Source organism: Corvus hawaiiensis, chromosome 6 (genome assembly GCF_020740725.1).
Source record: "Corvus hawaiiensis isolate bCorHaw1 chromosome 6, bCorHaw1.pri.cur, whole genome shotgun sequence".
NCBI lineage: Eukaryota > Metazoa > Chordata > Aves > Passeriformes > Corvidae > Corvus > Corvus hawaiiensis.
Window position 1 is genome coordinate 36,987,602 of NC_063218.1, and position 20,753 is coordinate 37,008,354.

General features: G+C 41.0%; 1 protein-coding gene across 2 annotated transcripts in view; it reads right to left on the minus strand.

The window, feature by feature from the left end:
• MIDEAS (mitotic deacetylase associated SANT domain protein) overlaps nt 1-20,753 on the minus strand; it is a 55,659-nt gene that overhangs the window by 14,988 nt on the left and 19,918 nt on the right. For both annotated transcript variants that reach the window (XM_048306911.1, XM_048306912.1), the window contains exons 2-5: nt 9,827-11,515; nt 4,453-4,776; nt 3,146-3,491; nt 2,668-2,734 (exon numbers count right to left, since the gene is read on the minus strand). In XM_048306911.1, the coding sequence (XP_048162868.1) occupies nt 2,668-2,734; nt 3,146-3,491; nt 4,453-4,776; nt 9,827-11,281 (2,192 nt within the window). In that variant the 5' untranslated portion in view covers nt 11,282-11,515. The remainder of the gene's footprint in view (nt 1-2,667; nt 2,735-3,145; nt 3,492-4,452; nt 4,777-9,826; nt 11,516-20,753) is intronic.

The following is a 20,753-nucleotide window of genomic DNA, read 5'->3' on the forward strand; positions in this document are numbered from 1 at the left end:
GGTATGCCAGCTCTCCTTTCAGCACACTGGGATGGACTGCAGTGAGGTTCACATGGAGTCTTCTGCTCACTGTGATTAGTCTTGCTTACTGTTATGGCATGCAGTTTCACACAGAGGAGGAAAGGGTTATGGACTATAATCTGCCCTAGAAGGGATAACTGCTCAAAACTGACACTTTGCTGCCACCTGGAAACAGATAAAAAGGTGGTTTTGCAGTAAAAACTGCACTGGGAAATTTGGGAGATTTTGTGTCTTAAGACACAGACTCCTCTGACTTCACTTCTGAGAAGGAAAGAGACAACTGGAAAATCTGGAGGGAAAGAATGTGGGGCTTCTTGAAAGTTGCTTTTCCTTTTTAAACAGAACTTGGAATATGACATCTCTGGGCTAGAGAAACTATGAATTACACTTCATACCTGCAACGTCCAAATAAAACCTGAATTCTGCTGCAAGAGTTGACCTGGGTAACCTAAATTTCGCCTGCTCTGAGCAGGGACTTGGACCAGATGATGTCCAGAGATCCATTCAAGTTATATTATTCCACTGTTACTTTACTGATGAAGCCCCCATTTCAGTACAACAGGAGCTCTTGCCTGTAAGCACCAGTGGTGCTCCTGGGATTCCATGGGAGCTGAGTGTGACAACATTCAGAAATGAGGCCGTGCACTGGGAAGGAAGTTCACAGCTGATGCACCACAGGTATATTTAAGGCTGCCTAGTTGAGGTGTGATGACTTTGATGCAACTGAACTACAAAACCAGTAGGACACAAGGATCTGTGACAACAGCTGCCTATTGTACCACTTCACAAAGAATTAAGCTTCATTATCACATTTCCTATTCCAAATCACTGCAATTAAATAACCTTTTGAGAAGCATTAACAGAAGGTTTGGCAAAGCACAAGCAATTAGGAACACTATATTGGGTAATCACAAGTTAGAGTCGACTTCTGACAAGACTACAAAGCAAATTAAACATTTTTTCTTTAAAAAAAAAAAAAAGTGCTTCCTGCCATATTTCCTTTAAGAAAGATATGTCTACATAACTGACCACAGCAGTGCTGCCAAACACAGAATGACACCGGGTTATTAATTTATTGTGATTAAAAGTTAAAAGCTATCTACCTGCATAAGCACCTGTTCAGTAAGACTTAAGATGACAGTAAGACAACTCTGCACGTAACTCCCTTTTGGCAAAAGGAAAAGAACTTGCACTACTAAGTTACCATGATTTGAAATTTCCAGCAACAAATTAAAAAATTTTCACACACAACTAAAATTACAACTAACTTTATGTCATTAACTTCAGCAATTTAAGCCATTAGACACAACAAAGACAACTGCACCACAGAGAGGTCAAAGACCAAGACCTGGGAGGGACACAAAAAATATCTGTTCAAGAAGTTCCCCTGGATTAATGTGAAATGAACCAACAGGAGAAAAATGAATTAGGCAATATCCAAAATAAATTTATACAACGATGAATGTTCTTATTTCAATGAACAGGCTCAGTCTAGAGGAGGTCTGCAAAGGTGACAAGAAAAATCTGTGTTCATTCACAATTGCAACATTTGCTCAGGCTGCTGCCACAGGTGTAGAAAACTGAGCTTCAAACAGGAAGGCAGATTGGAAAAAGGGCAAGAAAAAATAAAATTGCCAGCAAATGCTCCAGTCCCTTTTCAAAATATAAACCATTTTGGATAAAAGCAAAAGAAGCCTTGTATTTATTTGGGGAAAGTTTGAGTTAAATATCTCAAATGTTACAGGATATGCTGCAGAGTTAGAGCAGAGATTGCTGACTGCACAATCAGATGCAGAGCCACGTGGGTGTTTTTATGCCATATGGGTGCTTCCATGCCATGCATCTCAATGATTAGACTTTGCAGAAGTTCATTAACTAGGTACAATAATGAACTGGAACTATGTTGATGAAGTTCTGCAGCACTGAGCTTGTACTGGTAACACTCCCAGAGCATCTGTGAAGGCTGTGCAGAGACATTTGCACTTCACTCAGATTTAGCGGGACTGGCATGAAGCCTAAGCTCACGATTTCAGCTTCAGCATCTTCAGACTGTGTTCCCTAGTGCTGCTGTGTCCACATATGTCTGAAGTTTCCCAGCACACAGCCAACTAAAGATTAATGAGGCTGACTAGCTCAGGGCACACACCCCATATGCCACTGGCTGTAGGGCTTTCAGGCTGAGCTCGCCCGGGGGGAACGAGGTGCTCACAGCTGTGCTGCAGACACAACACACCTGCGATCTGACCCACCCATGTGAGAGCTAACTCCAGTTTTCCATGCTACATTCTGTCCTTCCTCTAAAGGACCATCTTCCCACCCTAAAACAAGCATACAGCGTACAAAGAAGTGCTCATATACAACAACACAGGATAGATTCACCTTTAGGTAATTAACAGTATTTCAGCCCAGAGACAGATAAGCAGTAATACAAAGCAGTTAGTATCACCAGAATTCCATTTGCCCAAACAAACACTATTTATCGTATGGAGTAATTTTTAATCAAGACAACTTGTATTTTGAACCACCAATAAGAATAGTTTTAATGCTTCTAAGAGATACATCAGCTGTACAGGGAGCAGCTTGAAGGTTTAGGAGGAAGGAAGGAAGCACTTTTACTAAGAGACTATGAACCTACTGGCTACTTACGGTTCAATGCTGACTGGGGTGGCTTCCCCCACCACTGTAAGAATTGGAGGGGTAACTTCTGAACTATCTGCAACAAGAAGAAAGAACTGCTCAGCTTCACATCTGAGATTTGCTTTTCACACAGCTTGCAAATCTAATCAGAGCTGTCCGTCTCTCAAAAAAGGTACCCCCAGGCTAAATAATGGAGTTTCAGATGACCGGGAATTTGCCTTCCTCCCCTCAGTTCAAGATACGAGGAACTGACTTTTCCATTCCCAAGAACGTCAGCAGGGGGTGTTGCAGGTTGCCTGTGAACGCATCTTAACACCAGTTCCCAGATGTACCAACACTGCATTTCCTCTATTCCAGCTCCCTAAACAGTCATGAAGAAGCCCCAGTTTCACACCACCACACCTCCTAAGGGCACGATCTTCCTCCTAATGCTCTGCATTTCCTAATCATAAACTAGGCAAGAAAGGAAGGTTAAAGTGAAACTTACTTGATCTAAGCAGAGTTCTGTGACCACTTTTGGGAGTCATTGGAGGTGGAACCGAATGACCACTTGAAGAGAGGATAGCGTTAAAATACAGCCCAGATCCTTCTCTCACTGGACTAAGGATTGGCGGAGGAGTGTAAGGAGGTAGCTCAAAGTTCCTATCTGAAGGATGGTCTGCCAGACGGACAGGTGACCGTAAGTGGCTCTGATATGGAGTAATGTTGGAATAAACAGGTGGTGCAATAAAGGTGCCAGCTTTTGGTGGTATGAAGAGTGGCTCGGGTCTTGGCCGCTGCTTTGGTTTTCGGGCAAAGCCCTCTGCTTCATCCTTTGGAACAGCATCTTCATGCTATTAGAAAAGAAAATTACATATTTAATTTAGTTTTAAAACCTCGGGTTGTTTGACAAACTTGAGTGAAATGACAACATTTTTTAATGGCAGCTCAAAATCTGGATAGGACAGTTGGAGGATGTCTCAACAATTAGCAGAAGACGGAAGTGAGAGGAAGAAGACAGGGAATGGAATGGAATGGACAGAGGAACTATTAGGTAGCAGCTCTAACTCATGATTATGCAGTTATATTTTACAAGAATGTACATCTGGTCCAACCTTCATGGCAGCTTTAAAAGAGAACAAAAAAGCACAGCAGAACCCTGGTATAGATACACCAGAACCATGATACAGATACACGGTGACACCAGATAGTGGTAAGAGAACAGAAGATAATATAACGTGGTCAAGCATTTAAATGCAGAGAAACCTCCCCACATGCCTACCATTTCTCTGGTATCTGAAGATTCTGTTGTACTTCTGAATAGAAGAGAGGAAAAATAAAAAAATCTACACACCCACTCATCACTACCATGCTGCAGGGGAGCAATCAAGTACTGACCTTCAGAACTCAGTAAAAGGTTTCAATTCCATGAGAATAAATCTTCACTTTGGATTTTATTCACATTGAGAGATACGTGCACTACTTGGAATTTATTAGTATCTATGTACGTACAAAGAAAGCACTCTTTACACAAACACACTATTAATTCTAGCCTTATTGCCCATCTAGCTTTATTCACTATTTAGTGAATTCAGTGAGGCATTGCTTGGCTGTACTAGCATTAGCTGTAGGTCATGAAAAGCCAGCAATGCCCAAATATATGGCAGTATTATGATTAAAAAAATCCCCAGACTACATACATTCCAAGTTCAAGCCTTGAGATAGAACTACTTTAATAGGAAAGTTCATGGCTAAAAACCGTGAGATTAAATCTAACAGATCTGGCTCATCTTTGGTGTCTTAGTCCTTCCGTACCTGACTCGAGGTGTCCATGTTAGTGTTACGATTAGATCGCCTCCGAGTGACTATCACAGAAGGCTTCCGTTCACAAGGAGCTCGATCGTTTGTTTGGCCTCTCTGGAGCTTTCCATCCTCAGACTTTTCCTTTTCAAGGCTCTGCAAGTCAATTTTTCTCACTGGCACGGACACAGGAATGATAAGAGGCACAAGGCTGTTATCCTCCCGGGCTTTTTTGGGAGCTGGTGAAGAACTGGCAAATTCCACAACACTTTTTGAAGCTGCAGTAGGTCCTGGAGCTGTTACCAGCACACTCTTCTTCTCCTCTGAATTATCCAGCTCCTGAGAAGAGAAACAGATTCCTAAAAAGTTCTGTATTACTTACATAATAAATCAGATACCATCTCACTTTCAGTGTATATCAAGTCTCTCAATATACACTTGCAATTTGCAAGCTGAAATGGATTTGGAAGTGTTACTGGACGAAAAAGAATATTTCACAGTGTTACTAAATTTCATAGAATTACCTGAGGATTGCCTGTAGTCTCAACTGCTGGAATACTTATATACGTCATTCTTAAGAACTGTTTCACTACCTAGGTTTTCACATTTTGTTTTCTATATGAATTTGTATCCTGCTTTATAACTTTCAACAAAGGTTCTTCAGTTTTAGTAAAGATCAAAAGCTGAAGGTTATTAATTTCAAATACTGGATTTCTGCTCCAGGGAAGACTGAACCATGATAATATCTTAATTAAATCTCTCACACACAAAAAAACCCAAACCCAGAGCTAGCTTTTGCTTCATCTTTTTTTTCTGATTTATAGGACAAAAGGATCTTTCATTATTATAACTGGAGACTCTGAGTTCTGTTGTCTAACCAGGCGTGAGCCTGAAGTGCTTTTGCTCAACAGAATCAACAAGATATTATCTGCAAGCCAGCACTTTTTGCACTGGTATTACAGCTTCCATGTCTGTTTTACTTATGGAAGTCCTAGAAAATTGAGCTCCAAGGAGATGGGAATGGGGGATGGATAAACACATGGATCCTGTAATATCTAATGGCTTCAGGTACTGCTAGCAATCAAGGATTTCTACTCCTTCAAATTACTATCCAAATGTTCATTCCACTCTCAATTCACAGATTCTCACTTAGAAGCCAGATACTAATTAAAACTTTCAAAAACACCTCTCTCCAGGGATGTAAAAGGCCCTCTTGAGCTCTGATGAAGTGCAGTGTAGAAGCTGTAGAAGATGCTCCTTTTGGTGTTTCAAACATCTCCCCAGCTTCGAGCTCTGTGTGGAAAGCCTTTGGACAGGATTAGGTATGCAAAGTCACCCTCTGTCAGAGCCAGAGTCTACTGAGGAATCTACCTGTGTTTTTTAGGTAAAATCTAAGGTACGTAACCTCTCAGGTATAACAAGAGGTCTCCAACCTGGACTTTCAAAATGTTGCAGAGATTTACTGAAGCCCTCAAACAGAATCTATTGTTTGACATTACAAGTCCCTAATCCTGATTTAAAAGCCAGCATGAGCAGGTTCTGTCATAAGGGCTCAGACACACTGCAGTCACCTCACTGGGTGATCAAGAAAGCCCTTCAGCTTCACTGATGAGTGAGAATCCCACTTTGACGCTCTATTTATAGAGGGAACCACAAGTGTATTGTCACAACATGCATCAACCAGAGCCTGGGGTTAGTGCTCGGGCCTCTGTCCAAATGAGAGACCTGATAATTTCTGTTGGTTTTAAAAGCAAACAGGTCTACTCTGGAAAACATTAAGCCTTCAATATAAGCCAGGTAACAAGATTAAGCACACAAAATCTACCATATCAAGAAGATTCAGGACAGCCTCCTTTCAAGACCTTTTATTAGAGCTGGGCTAAATGTGCACAGAAAGGTTTATCTTATAACTGACCCTGCAGCTTACAAGTCTGACTGCTTCTTCACGGAGACTGCAGATGTCCACCCCCACCACACAGTGATGGAATGCACAATTGTAAAGTCACAAGTGGCATCCATTGTCCCAGAATATGCCTCAGGAGAAATCATTGAGCTCTGAGGACCTGCTGACAGGCACCTGTACTTCCCCATAAAACTACCAATTTTGGATTTGGAGGGCATCCATCATGTTCATCATGCTGACAGACATCACTAGAGTTCACTACCTCTAGATAGCAAGGAGCTCTTGAAAATTTTTGTAGCCTCCCTCCACCACTTTCTGGGTACATCAATAAAACATGTAATGTCAATGTGAATAAGTGAACAAGCACCAATTCTGATCAATCTAGAAATGTCAGGTACTTCCTGTGCGCTACACAGACCTCTGTAGGTCAAGAGACATGAACTAATTTGCTAACTACAAGGAGGAAATTAGCTAGTCACACAAAAGTGTCACTTCCCTCTGGCTTTATGATCAGTTAACCATGCTCCTTTTATTTTCAAGACTGGGGGGCAATCAGCAAATGATGGAAGAGATGACCCTTCTGAGACAAAAGAAGAAGAGGAGACCTGAATAGTAGTACAGATAGAAAAAAGACACCAGTGGGAACTTAATATAGTTGAGACATCCTTAAAAATGTTCTGGTCCACATCATAGCTTTCCTGATCACAAAAGTTCACACATACCTAAGGTTAACTAAGAGGGGATATGACTAATTTTGCTTTTTGCTTCAGATCCCTAAGCCTTTTGCTTCAGATCCCTAAATAGTTTCTCAACTGTTTGATTATTCTCAAAGGTAAGCAGAAAAGAGTCTCCGAATAAGGAACGGGACTTTCATTTGTAGACCTGCTAGGGGATTTTTGGCTACTTTTGCATCCCTGTTGCAGAATTTGGGGTAGGAGAGCTGCTGGATAACTGCTGCAAGTGCAACATGTGGCACTTTCATTTAGACTCTTGCATAAATACTGAGGGATGAGCTAGTCATCTAGAGTCCTCCCGGAAATCCATAGAAACCCATCAGACGTTCCAGCATTGATCCTGTCTATCCCTCAAGCTGTTTCCAAAAAACTTAGAATTCTCAGAAAAACCCAACTACAACAGCTGGAACAACTGTTCCAAGGCCAGTTCTGTGATCAGATAAGAAACCATAACAGCCTTTTAAAAACACCTGCCCACAGAGTGCTTTCTGCCACCATTTGGCATCATCTGCAGGAAGGAGAGGCAGCTTCTGACTGCAGCCAAACCAAAGCTTGTCCATGAAGGAGGCGAGTCCAGAACTACAATTCTGCAAACAAAACTTTTTTTCTTCCTTTTGTTTGTGGCAGCTGGTGCCCTGCCCTGTGCCAGGGGAAAGCAGCCAGGTAACCAAAACCTGTCTTCCTTCCATAAAGGAATATTTAAATTCAGACACCCTTTAAGACAACCATTCAGATTTGAAAAAAGTTTTCTGTACTTTTAGAAGACAACAAATCACACTGAAAACATTAAACTAAAAGTTGAGAATTTACTGCAGCCTGTAGGTAGCCATAAGCTTGCACCACCTGAAAAAAAGGCAGCCACAGGCAGCTTTGGCGCAAAGCATCAGTTGTGACACTGCATGTAGACAGATACTGCTGTCCAGAATACTATTTCTGCATAAGGTACACATACCTAGACTGGGATGTTCAAACAACTGGTTCAAATTACAAATATTGCCTTCTTTAATCCACAATTTAACTCTACGGCCTTCTTCACACTCTTCAGATAACCTATGCAGAGAAGGCTTCTAAGTCATTTTTAACAGAAAGACACTCATATGAGAAGCAGACCACTCTCATTCAGCAAACGCATTTTCTTTTTCTCCCTCACACAATATTCAACACCTTAAAGATGTAAAATCCATCACAGCTCTGGTAAGAATGTTATCATCTTTCAAAACCTCATTCTGAAAGCCTGAAGAGATCTAAACATAAAGAGTTCTTCTGCTAGTGCCATTATGGAAGCTGCTTGCATAACTGCAAAGAACAAAAGAGCATCTGTCAAAACACTTCTCTGGTCTTTACATTATGAATCAGACTGCAAGCAGACGTGCCTCCAAACAGCCAATTTCTTGCTTCATCTCTCAGGGGCTTTTCCTAGATGCTCTATTTGCTTCTTCTTGACACTCTCTTAGTGATCCAAGTGCAATGTGAATTGCGGGCCTTCTGCAATGTAACCACAAAATGGCTGGCAAAGTATACCATGCTACTATGTACTACCAGTTCTTTATCAAATCTGCTTATTCAGCTGGAGTTAGAGCACAAAGGATTGAAGACAGCATCAACCAAGTCACTGTTTGCCTTCTGCTGTCCAAGAGATGGAGTAGGCTATGGATATTCACCTTATTGTTTATTAGTTCAGTTCTTTCACTCAAACAGCACATTCCTCTAAGGAAGAGATGGGAAAAAACAGTGACAGACAGACTAGGAAAAAAAGAATGATGAGAACAAAAGAGGGAATAAAATGTCCTTCCCTTTGTTGTCTCTACAGCAACTCAAGTGTCAAAACTATAGGTAAAAGTAGCTCATGCAACATCTGCATTTCATCAGCCTTTGGCAACAAAACTTCCAAGGAAAAGTGTGCCTCATAAGAAGCACTCAGTGAAAGATTAGTCAAACCACAACTCTACGAAAACCTTCAAAAACAATCCCTCATGAAACCCCCACCCAACTCCAAAAATCCCATCACTTGTCTCCCAATAGGCTAGTTAATTTTGAACTCTGTCAGCTTGCTATATAGAATATACACTGTACAGTTTAGACTGATGGGATATCAAAAGGTTAGGAGTAGTGAACTACCAAATCAGTCAGCACTAAATTTCTTCCCCATTAAGTCCTACATGAGGTCTACATGCAGACATGTCATTCTACAGCCCGCAGGTCATTCTCAGAAACAGAATGCTGCATGAGACAGACTTTTGTCATGCCTGGTAGGTTCTTCATATAAGTGAAGCTTTCTTAGACTTTTAATATCTGTGAAATATTGAACATGTAAATTGCATTATATAATTTTTAGATAGCACATTTTAGAAACCCTTCAACTGCCCAAACTGAAAAACTGGCAGGTAAGCTGTCTTTTAACAGAAAGAAAGATAATGTTAAATTGGTAAAAAGACAACAAGTAAACTGCTTATACTTGCCTCTCAAAATTCCTGATCACCTTGAGACCTAAGCATATTTTGAGATCATGGGCTAAAATAACATTTGATGCTAGTGAAATAAAACTGTCCCTTAGTGGTTTCACTATGCTACATCTCTGTTCTCCCACATCTATGAATTACAGTAGATGAACTTACATGCCTCCACTTCCAGAGCTGCCCTTGCTGCATACTTCAAGACACCATCCTATCCTGCATATATAAATAAACTTCTTTCATTTCAGTCCTATTTTGTAGTCTAAACCATGATATATTGGTTAGGGTCTATACCTTACCTTTACATTCTGAAGAGAAGCCAGCTCAACAGCTTTTTGGGCCAAAGTCAGCAAATTGGCTTCTTGAGAGACACGTCGTCTCCGTCGGGTACTCTGGATTACACCACCTCTGACAGCCTGAAAATCATTAGCTCTCTGAGTGTTTTCTTCAGGTGCTGCTGCCTGTTTCTCCTCATCTCTACCATTCTGGGCTGCAGCTTGCCTGTCTGTTTCCATCTGGCACTGCTCACTACTGACCAGGACATCCTTCTGCCCCAGATCCAACCTTTTAGGGTGCAAATAGCTACTTTTACTGTGGGCCAGTGACTCAGGTGGCTGCTGTAATGGGACCTCTTGCTGATGTGTTTGCCAGTGATGCAGAAATAAATTGCTAGGTTGCTCTTCTGCCTGCTTAGAAGTCAACACTTCTCCTGCAGATGTCAGCAGGACACCTTCTTTGGAGAGTCTCCGTGATCTCCTTGGAAAGGGAATCTGGGTCTGAGGTAGCACAGTCTGTTGGTTCTGCTCCGTTAATGCCTTGAATAGCTCCTGGTTCCTCTCTGCTTGCTGAAACTGGTGTGGCATCATGTGATGTTGAGGTGCTGCAGCTGCCACATGAGGCTGCGCTATGGAAGTTGTTTGCTGCAGACCGAAGGCTTGTGTGGCAGCCTGTTGCTGCTGCTGCTGAGGATAGAAATTTTCAAAGAGCTGTAGCTGGGGAAGAGCTTGCTGTTTTTGTTGCGCAGTAAATGCTGGACTGGAAGAAGTTGGGGCTTCTTGAAAGACATGTAACAACTCAGGAAGACCTTGCTTTTGGCCTTGGTGCCCAAATGCAAGCTGGAAAGGCTGCAATGGCAGACTTTGATTCTGCTGCTGCTGTTTCTGCATTTGATGAAAAGAATTCATTTGAGCTTGTTGTCTAACCAGGGCTTGCTGTTCCAGCTGAGCCTTCTGGGACATCATCTGCTGGACAGCATCTCCATATAAATCCAGCTGTGACACAAACACTCCTTTCTCTTGATTTCTTTTAAGGGCTTCTGGGTGGCCATAGAAGCCTGGGGCACCAGCGTTGGAGTGGGGTCCTTTTGGGTTGCCCCCAAAAACCATACTGTGGTTCCACATTGAAGGTGGAGACTGCCAGTGGCTGTCACCCCTCTCTGGCAACCGGTTTCCCATTAGTGAATTCTGCCATTTGACAGCTGTTACTGACTGGGGCATCATCACTGATTCTCCCCTATCTTGATTGTAAACAGAGTTCATCAAAGCAACATTGTTGGGTGCACTTGTTAATCCTCCTGCATGAGAAATCTCCATAGTTTGGGAGACTGGTATATTCCCTCCGTGACCATAGTACTGTCCTTCCTTAAGCTGCTGCTGTGGTTCTTTTGATGGCACAGCTATGTCCTGCTCATTAAAATAGGCAACTCGTTTCCCAGTCCTTTTGCTTGAAGACTTTTGCTGAGCCTGAAGATTCATGGTTCAGTCTGTTCTCCCAGCCACGCACACAGTATTTATAATCCACCCATCCCTGAGGTTGGGGGAGGAAAGGCACAGCAGTCTTTATTTTCCATTCAGCTCTAGTAATAAAGGGCAGGAAAGAAGTCCAGATGAAAGTGCATTCACTTCCCTTTTCTTTGTGTGCTTCTCCCACTTCTTTTCACTCTTACATTTGTGGTTCAGAGGCCAGTAGGGTCCACTTAGTTACAGGTCCTGAAATAGAGAAGCAAGAATTGCAATGAATCATCAAGAGACATAACTGGCCTAAGAACGTTCATGTGATAAGCAATAATGTGTATGTCTGTCCCATTGCCCATGGAACTGAAGACCAGGATTATAAATGGAAGAAACAACAGATCTGACCTGCTAGAAGAATGCAAAACAAAACAACTTAGTTTTACAGACCAGATATCTCACTGTACTTGCATGATGCAACTCCCAATTGCACACAGAATTCTTACTAATCCCTTAAGTTCATCCTGAAAAGTTTTACTCTTAAACCACCTCTGATCTGGCCAATTACTTCCATGTCTTCCTGTAGCCAGAATAATCTGGTTTTAATCTCAACTCAAAACCACAAAACAAAAAACCCTCATGGCTTGCCAAAAGGCCACATTTCCCAAAGACCTTTAAAAGACACACACGTACATGAAGCCAAACATGCAGCAAGATGCTCAATTCAGAATTTGGAAGGAAAGGATCAGGCAACAGCCAATCAGTCACACACATACACCACCAATGACTACAAATGCTTTCCAGTTAAAAACTGCCCACCCAGCATCCAAGTACTGGAGACAGGGCCTGCTCAACTTGTTGCTCTCTCAGATGTTTTTTTCAAAAGCTGAAAGCAACTGCTCAGGTCACACTGAAAGGTAGTTCAGGCAGCTGCTGTTGCTGCAGCTGCTCCCAGACATCAGCAAATATCTGTTCGTGTAAAGCTACAAACGTAATAGGAGAAAGCCTTTCCAGAACAGGTACTCTACGACAATTCTACCCTCCTACCCTCTTCTTCCATGAGGAAAAGCTATCCACAAATTCTAAGAGGCTAGTTTGCAGAATTAAGGTCTAATGTGTGAACACATACACTAGTATTTCTATTTGGACACCTAAAACCTTTTTAGATGTTTAGTTTTAAATTCAATTATATTCTTAGATGACTACTACTAACATTCTAGTGTAAGTCTCTATTCCCATCCTTTTCAGTGTGCACTCTGTTCCACTTTAAATCACATTGCCAATATATTCCAGGAAAATTTTAACAAATTGTTAAAAACCTATTCTTACTACATCCCTTCTGTTACATAATCAAGTTTCTCTTGAATGGAGCAGGTAAGACCAACACACACATGCCCTCCAATGAAACCTGCAATCTATTTATCCCTCTTTCTAAAATGAAAAATAATAAACCAAAATTATATAGCACACTGAAGTCCTGTAACCTGAGCTTCCTCAGACGGATATGGGTACAGTGCAGGTTTTAATACTGAGGTGGGGTTGGGAACACGACGAGGAGGAAAAGACAAAGAGTTTTAATTAACTTACGCAACTTCCACCTCAGAGGCCAAGCTTGGCTTCAGTGCTACTGGAACCATGGGACTGTGTTTCAGAGTGAAGTGACTCACTTCCTCAGGCTGTTACATAGCTGTTCCCCCACACTGCCTCCCCTTCGCCTTGGCTACAAATCATGGACCTCTGCCACCCTACATCACGGAGCCAGGGCATTCCTCCCTCCTCTAAGCACAACGTCTCAGCTTATTTTCCAAGACTATCACAACAGGACAAAAATAACTCGAGGAGAAATTATGGACACGTGAGATGGAAAATTCTCTCTAAACTGCAACTAGTACACAAACGAAGATTTCATAGAGTAAGTTTTTCCTACTTCAAAACTTCACCAGGAGAGGAAAAAACATCTTACAGCAGGAAACAGAATCTCTGGTAGCAAAAATGTAGAGGTAGAAAAGTTGCTATATGCCTCTGAGAAGCATTAATGCTATCTTATCCTGTCACCTTGCTTTCTGCAGCATTGCAAATGTATCAGAGGTAACAGCTAAACCTCCATACCTTAGGTAATACACTAAGAGTGGTTTCTAACAGTCTTACCTTGTGGAATAATCACAAGCTATTTTTCTCTCCAAACTAGGCAACTTTTTCCTTCTACTGATGCTTCTACATGCTTTTGTATTGATCAGCCACATAATTCTGATAAAAAGAATGCAAGGTTTCTGTGTATTAGAAGACATTACCACTAGATCAAGTTTTAACCTGCCAGACAGCTTTCTAAAATTCTGCTGTGGATCTTCTACACTTTGAAGAAAAATGCAGCAATAACTGTCAAAAAGATGGCATTCTACTTTCAGCTTCAAGAGTCCTTGCTTTCAACCAAAGAAAGAAAGAAAGAAAGAGTGAGCCCCATTGATGCTGTTCTTAGTAGTCGTGGCTGGGATTTGCAGCTACCACCCAGGAAAGTACCCAGAAGACCTTTAGTAAGAGGACTCTCACATTAGTAGGAAAGCACTGCATTAGCACAACTTTCCAAACCTACATTTGTGTGGACTTTGGTTCTGCTTTTTCTATTACTAGATAAGAAGACACCAGCATCACAAGGTCTAACTCAGACCAGTTTAGAACTGCAACAATCCGGGAAAGAGATCTAACAAAACTATTAAGATGCAAAGTGTAAAAAGGAGTAAGCTCAGAGATAACCTTAATGAGGAAAAGGAAGATGTACAACTGAAGTTGCTCTTCAGCACAAAACCCAGGATAGTGAAAAGGACATTACCAGGAAGAAAAGAGACTTAAGGTACTTTGAACAAAACATGCTTACTGAACATGCCAGTTCTCCCAGTTACATGCAAAAATAACTATATCCTAAGAGATCACCAAGATAAAAGAGGATTTGTTGCATCCAGTATTTAATGGTAAAAGAAAATATCACGAAATTAGCTTTTTAGAAGTTCTTTCTATATAGAAAAACTGCATAAAAATATCTTCTACGTCATCCTAATAATAACAGTCCATAGTTTAAGCTGCAGTGATAAATGTTCAAGTTGCAGCATGACTATGCTTCAGGAAAGCTCATGCTTGGCAGCTTCACTGCATGAGCACTGTTGGCTCTCTGACTAAACAGGCTTCCCTCCCTGAGGTTGGGGGAATGAGCTCACACAATCATCATCCTAGCCAATTACCAGCTTTGGGGTTTTTTGGTTTGTTTTGTTTTGCTTTAATTTCAGCACAAGAGTCAGCCTGCAGCAGCACAGTAAAATGGCAACACAATTCCAGGCTTAAGTGCTTTGGAGCAGTACACCCCGGACCATTCCTTACCTTTGAATAAAGCACACAGCCAGTTCAAATACTGTAATTCCCAGAAGATACTGTGTCTTGCCTCCAAATATACTGAAGTGTTATGATACTTAGCATTGCTTTTACACTGCACAGAGAAAAAGCAGAACCTAGCATCAGTATATTTTGATTTAATAACTCTAAGATTTGGCAGGCAACATCATCAGTTATTTTCACTTCCAGGAGCTTCTGACATTCAAGAACTTCTCCTGAACTTTCTCCAGATGAACACAAATTGTACATCACCTCCTTTGATACCACAAATATTTTCAGACTTCTAAGGAATTTTTCATATTGTGAGGCTTTCTATTCTACACCTAAAAACAATGTCAAATTAGTTATACATATACCCAGTGGATGCATATGCAGTATTTTCTGGAATGAAAAATACATAAGGAAAGTAACCCATGGCACCTTACTGGGAGAAGTTAGCGTTACCATTTTTAGCTAAAAACCTCTCTAGTGTATCTGCACTAACGCATTAAAGAAAATCATAAACACATATAAAACACCCTATGAGCTACATTTAGCCTAAGAATGCTGAAGGACTTCCTGAAGTATACAACAGGACTATGGAGGTCTCTGCCTGCATCCAGGATTCTGTTCTGAAATTATGAAGTCCTTTCTCTCAGAGCCACTCACTAGGCGGTTACCAGCCCAGACCACCCATCAGCAGATTCTATTCAATCCAAAGCAGAATCACTGAGACATCCCTATCCAGTGCAACTATCTTGTCAGAGTTTATTATTAGCCTGGAGAGTTTGCTATAAAACCTTAACAAAAGTTAAAGGTTATTTGATTTAGGGGACAAATTTAAAACTCTCAGTGGTAAGCATTTAATGTAAAATATCTCTATCTCTCTTTAAAACTTGTTGCCTGTGTATTTAATAACTATCCACCATTATTCCATTTCTGTAAATATTCTCTTAACTAAGGATATGTATATTTGTACAGTTTCACACAACAAGTGAGGTCACATCATGACCTCACACACTGTAGTAACCTTAAACTTTACTCTTTGGCTCACTTTTGCGCTCTCCTGTGCTTTGCTTAGTCCATTTGCTACATCACCTATATCAAGCATGATAAGCAAGTTTAAATTGTGCACATTCCTCACCCTCCTCTGAGATCATTTGCAAACATTTCTCCCTGACAGAATGCTGCAGAAATGACTCAGGAAAGACTAACTTCTCCTCAAACTTCAGCAAAATTAAGGATGCTGAGAATAATAACATGTTGTAGTTGGAGGTGTAGACCATCTTTTCCAGCATCTTAGCTTTTAAATTCCTCTATTTTAGGGTTTTTTTCATGTAAAATAAAGTGCTCCTCTGTTCTAGCTAATGTACATTCTCAGCCTTAATTGCAACAATACTGTCACAGCTCCTTACAGGAAATCTGTCAGATTGGAGTGATGACAATCATTTCTCACTAAGTCCTTCTGCTGCCAACTGAAATTATGGTTCTCCCCTGTAAGCAGCTTGATCACTTTTAATGATGATGATGAACAGATTCCAAGAACAATTGTTACATTTAAGACAAATGCAGCAAGCTATACCGTGTCCTTCTGAGACAGAGCAATCAAACTTTCCTTCTCCAATTTGCTCATTATTACAGTCAAATCCCACATTTACGAAACATGTAAAGAATTATAAAGCACATTTTACTAATGAGGAAGAGAAACACAGGAACTAACTCACTTCTAAGATCACACAACAAGCAAGGTCAAAAATTAAGCAATATGTAACACACTAGCTACCAGTTCCTTTTCAAACTTGCAAGAAAACACAGGTTTAATTAAATCTACCTGCGGAAGATAAAAATTGGACGTGCTAGTCACACGTGTGAAGAAAGGGCAAAAAAGTTTTAATTCCTTCAGTGCAATAGGAGGACAGAGGAGGCTCAACAGGCCAGGGTTTGTTTCTGGCTTTCGTGGTTTGCATTTTTGAAAATGACTGGAGACTTAACAGGGCATCACAAACAAGAAACTTGCTCCAGCTAGCAGAAATCTGCCTCTGTGAAACCACCAGCACCATTTGCAACAGTCTTGAGTAAGAACAGAGAAAAGAACAAAAGCATGGATCCATTCTCGTGTTTGTAAAAGACTTGCAAAGCTTATTGCACGTAGTCTATGCATACCCGACTGTATACAGAAACAGCTTCAATCCTTCCTTCCAAAGCCTCTCCCGCACACTTACTTTGTCACATTTTCTTCCAGACAGTTAGCTACATCAAAATTCCTGCAGATTGTTTGCAACCTCCCACTCACCACTTTCAGACACCTTGAACAGGAAGGATAACAGCAGAGCACAGAAAATAAACCATATTTGTAAATTCTATACAGCAAAGCACAGCAATCTATGTCCAGAAGAAAGGCAGGGGAAAACTCAAAGCAACTACAAAACACAACAGTCTGCAAGAAAGCCAAAAACATAAATGGAAGATGCTGGTTTTATGTTCCTGTCACTTTATCCCAAATGGTATGGCATTTTCCAGACATCTAGAATGCCTGTCTCTATAGCAAAAGGAATTTATTCCAGGAGTGTGGCACTACAGAAGAGCAACAGCTGAAGCCCAAAGCAAACAAGCAAAACCGACCAACTGAACAGTCCACAGTTTAAAAAAATCCCACTACGAAAGAATGTAAGTAGGTATCAATCATCTCCCCTAACACCTCCAAGTATGAAACTAATCTAGGGAACTTATCAGATTCAAGTTCTAGAATCAATAAAGCCTATGAAATGGGGAAGAATTACTTGATGCGTAGCACTCACAGCAAAAAAAAAGGAATCCTACAGCAGGCCTGTAATAAAGACAAAGAGATGAAAGGAAAGCTGCTTCACAGACAGACAACAAAAGGGAAAACACAGCATCCAGGAAGTTTGGCAACTTCCACTGTTTCCTGAAGGTGCCTGCCTGGGGCTAACAAACACATACCTAAATAAGTAGTATGCATGGCAGACGTTTATGACCTACCCAAATTTTCATATGATTGGCCCATTTCTATTGCAGAGAAAGACTGAAGCTATGACTGACTACAAGGGCGCCCCTGCCCTGAGGACACTGTTAAACCCACTTTGCTGCCACTTTCACTTTCCCATTTTCGGAGGCTGGGAATTAATAAAGCTTTACTAAACCACTGTACTATCCAGAGACTCAAAGTGAAACTCATCAGCTCTGTGAGGTGAAACATAGGAGAAAATGGTCATGCTGTGAAGGACTATGTGCCAGCAAAATCAGGTAGCTTGTATTGCACCACCAGATTCCACGAACTACTGCTCCAATCGAGACCCTTCTTGACATTCAGCACCAGAGGCTAATTACCCACAGCAAGCGAAATAACACAAAACGTAGAACTACCATATTGTTTGGGGAAAAAATACATACCCAAAGGGAAATATATGAACTACACTTCACGAAGTAATCAATCCAAGGAGAAATACAAAACCTCCTTCAAGAAAATATTTTGGTTTATGGTAAAGGATGTAATAAAGGTGAGACAGTGAAAATGAAGCCCTACAAACATTATTTAATTAGGTACATTTCTGTTCCAATGGTCTTCAAATTCACCAAAGCATGCATTCTGATTCTATTTGGACCTACTACATACATTCATGGATGTGGTTTTATTTATCCCCATCACCACAATTGTTCTACACTCCATCTAAACACACAGATCGATCCTAGTATGGAGGATTTTGGAGAAGGATTTTGGTGTTTTGAATTACGGGGTCTGAAACATCACAGATGCGCCTCAAAGGGAAGTTTTCAGGCAACAGTTCTATGAGAGGAAAATCATATACTGTTGAAGAACACTCAAAAAATAACCTATTTTTTGAGGTTGTCTTCCTCAATTCAAGCTGGAAACTTGATTACAAGTATTTGCTTTTCAAAACACACCTAGGATTTTCCACATAATTTTATTCTAAAGGATGAGGAAGAGACAAGAAGTTGCTAAAAAGAAAATGCCCATCAAGTGCTGATCAGTCTTATCTTTATAACAACCAAACCAGACAAAACCTGGCTTACAAAAACAGCTCCACCAGAAGAAAACCCACATGGATGAGGAAGAAAAACTACTAAAAAGACAAACTAAAATTTTAAAACTTAGCAGATAATTAAACAAACAACAAAAGGGGAAAAAAAAGCCACAACCTGGTTTTTCTTAAAGGAACTGACAATGCTGTTTCTACCAGCTATTGAAGGGGAATGTAAGATCTTCAAGTTCATTTATTTTCAAGCAAAACTTTGAATAGTGTTTCCAAAATAATCGAAATTTCATGCCAACCTCATAATATAAAAACAAATGATTCATGATTTGCACCAGACTAGTCCTTTGTCTTGCACTACGAGAGAGGCAGCTCCACAATCCAGACTCTTGTAAACACATACACAGGAAAGCCCTTCTTTACAAACGGCTTCACAACACAGACCAAGCTTAGCCTTTAATAAAATAGGTACATTTCTCATACTGGTTAATGTTTATAAACTGTACTGAAATTAGGAATATTTGTTATTATAATCTGTCATAATGATAAATGCTGATCTGAAGAGGCTTGGGCAGCCTTAGAGTGCAGAAGGAGCACAGTAATTACGGAGTATGAAATGCTGCTTTCAGGCTTTGTAAAGTTACATGAACATAATTCTTTCCCACTGGAAATGGGTTAACAGTTCTAATTGTAAGCCCTTAGACAGTTATTTTAAGCTTTTTTTGTTTGGAGCTGTCTGGGAAGGCAGTTGTTAGCAACAGAGAGACCAACATGCAGGAATCACAGCAGGCTCCCAAGTCAGAATGGCAAAGAGCAGGCCAAAAGCTTTTCCCTGCCCTCGCATTCACATACCTGACATGACCACAACATGTACTTCAGTCCAAATGCCTCTCTTGCCACAAACACACCAACTGCAGAATTGCATGGACACCCCATGTCATGAGACAGACCAAATCTTTCTGCATTTTAGCCCTGAGAAGAAAACACATCTGAATGCACTGGGCTGCAACAGGGAAGATTGCTACAGGTTCAGCTGTTCCCATCTCAACCTCTTCAGCACTCCAGAACAAAACCAGGCTTGCACAGACGTCCAGTGTAAGGAACAACAAAGGCTGAGTGTTTTACAGATCCCTCTGAGGCTTTGCAAGAGGTAATGGGCAACAAATAAGGGAAGAGAATGGTGAAAGTTCATAGAGACAGCGATACTTGCCATTCCCGGGGGTTTCTTCACGAGAAACATAAATGTACTCAGTACCTCAGCCTGAGCCCTCGGCACAGACATTCTTGCAGACCATCAAGCAGGCATTATCACTTGCCCAAGTCTGGCTGGACAATAGATGAGACTACACATACAGGCAGGACCCCTGGGATCTGGGATCAGCTTCCAGCTCTGCTACAGACATGCATCTTAAGCAAGTCACTTCAAATTGTTTCATAAAATGAGAATAATACTTGAAACCCAATACATTGATATTAATGAAATGTTTTGAGGTCATAAAAGTTGTATTATCTTTAACATTAGCTACTAACAGCCTAGATGGGGATTCTTCCACAAAGAGCTTAGAAGTCTAATTTCAGACACGACGCAATCAAGGTAGTGATAACCAAAGAAGAGGGAGTAAGCCAAAACGTGAAGGAAAAAGGTCACACAACAGCATAGTTGTTCTTTTGTCACATGCCTGCCTCTATCTCACTTGACCCAGAAATATCTCTGTTTATCAGCAGTTATCTAAGCTGAAGCAGTGCTGACCTTGGTTTGCCCACATCCACACACTTGCAGCAAACAGATGACAGTATTGACTGAGCGCAGTCAGTCTTTAACAGCACTGACAGGGCTCTAGTTCAAATTTCTAAAATTATGTCTTTTAAGAATTCCTGCAGTCACTGTTGACTATAAAAGGGTCTCTTTACTGTGCTGGTCTGTTACAAGGTACAGTAAGCTCTCGGCCATGACTGGGGCTGTCAGGCATTACAACAATGCAGCTAAGCAAATGCACACTAGTACTGGGAGTAGGAACACTGAAAGATGTGGGCAAGCAGGATCATCACACAGTGGAAAACAGCAAGGTTTTAAGACTTCAGGGGCTCAGAGAGCACTCTGATTTCTTAATCTTTAATTAAAA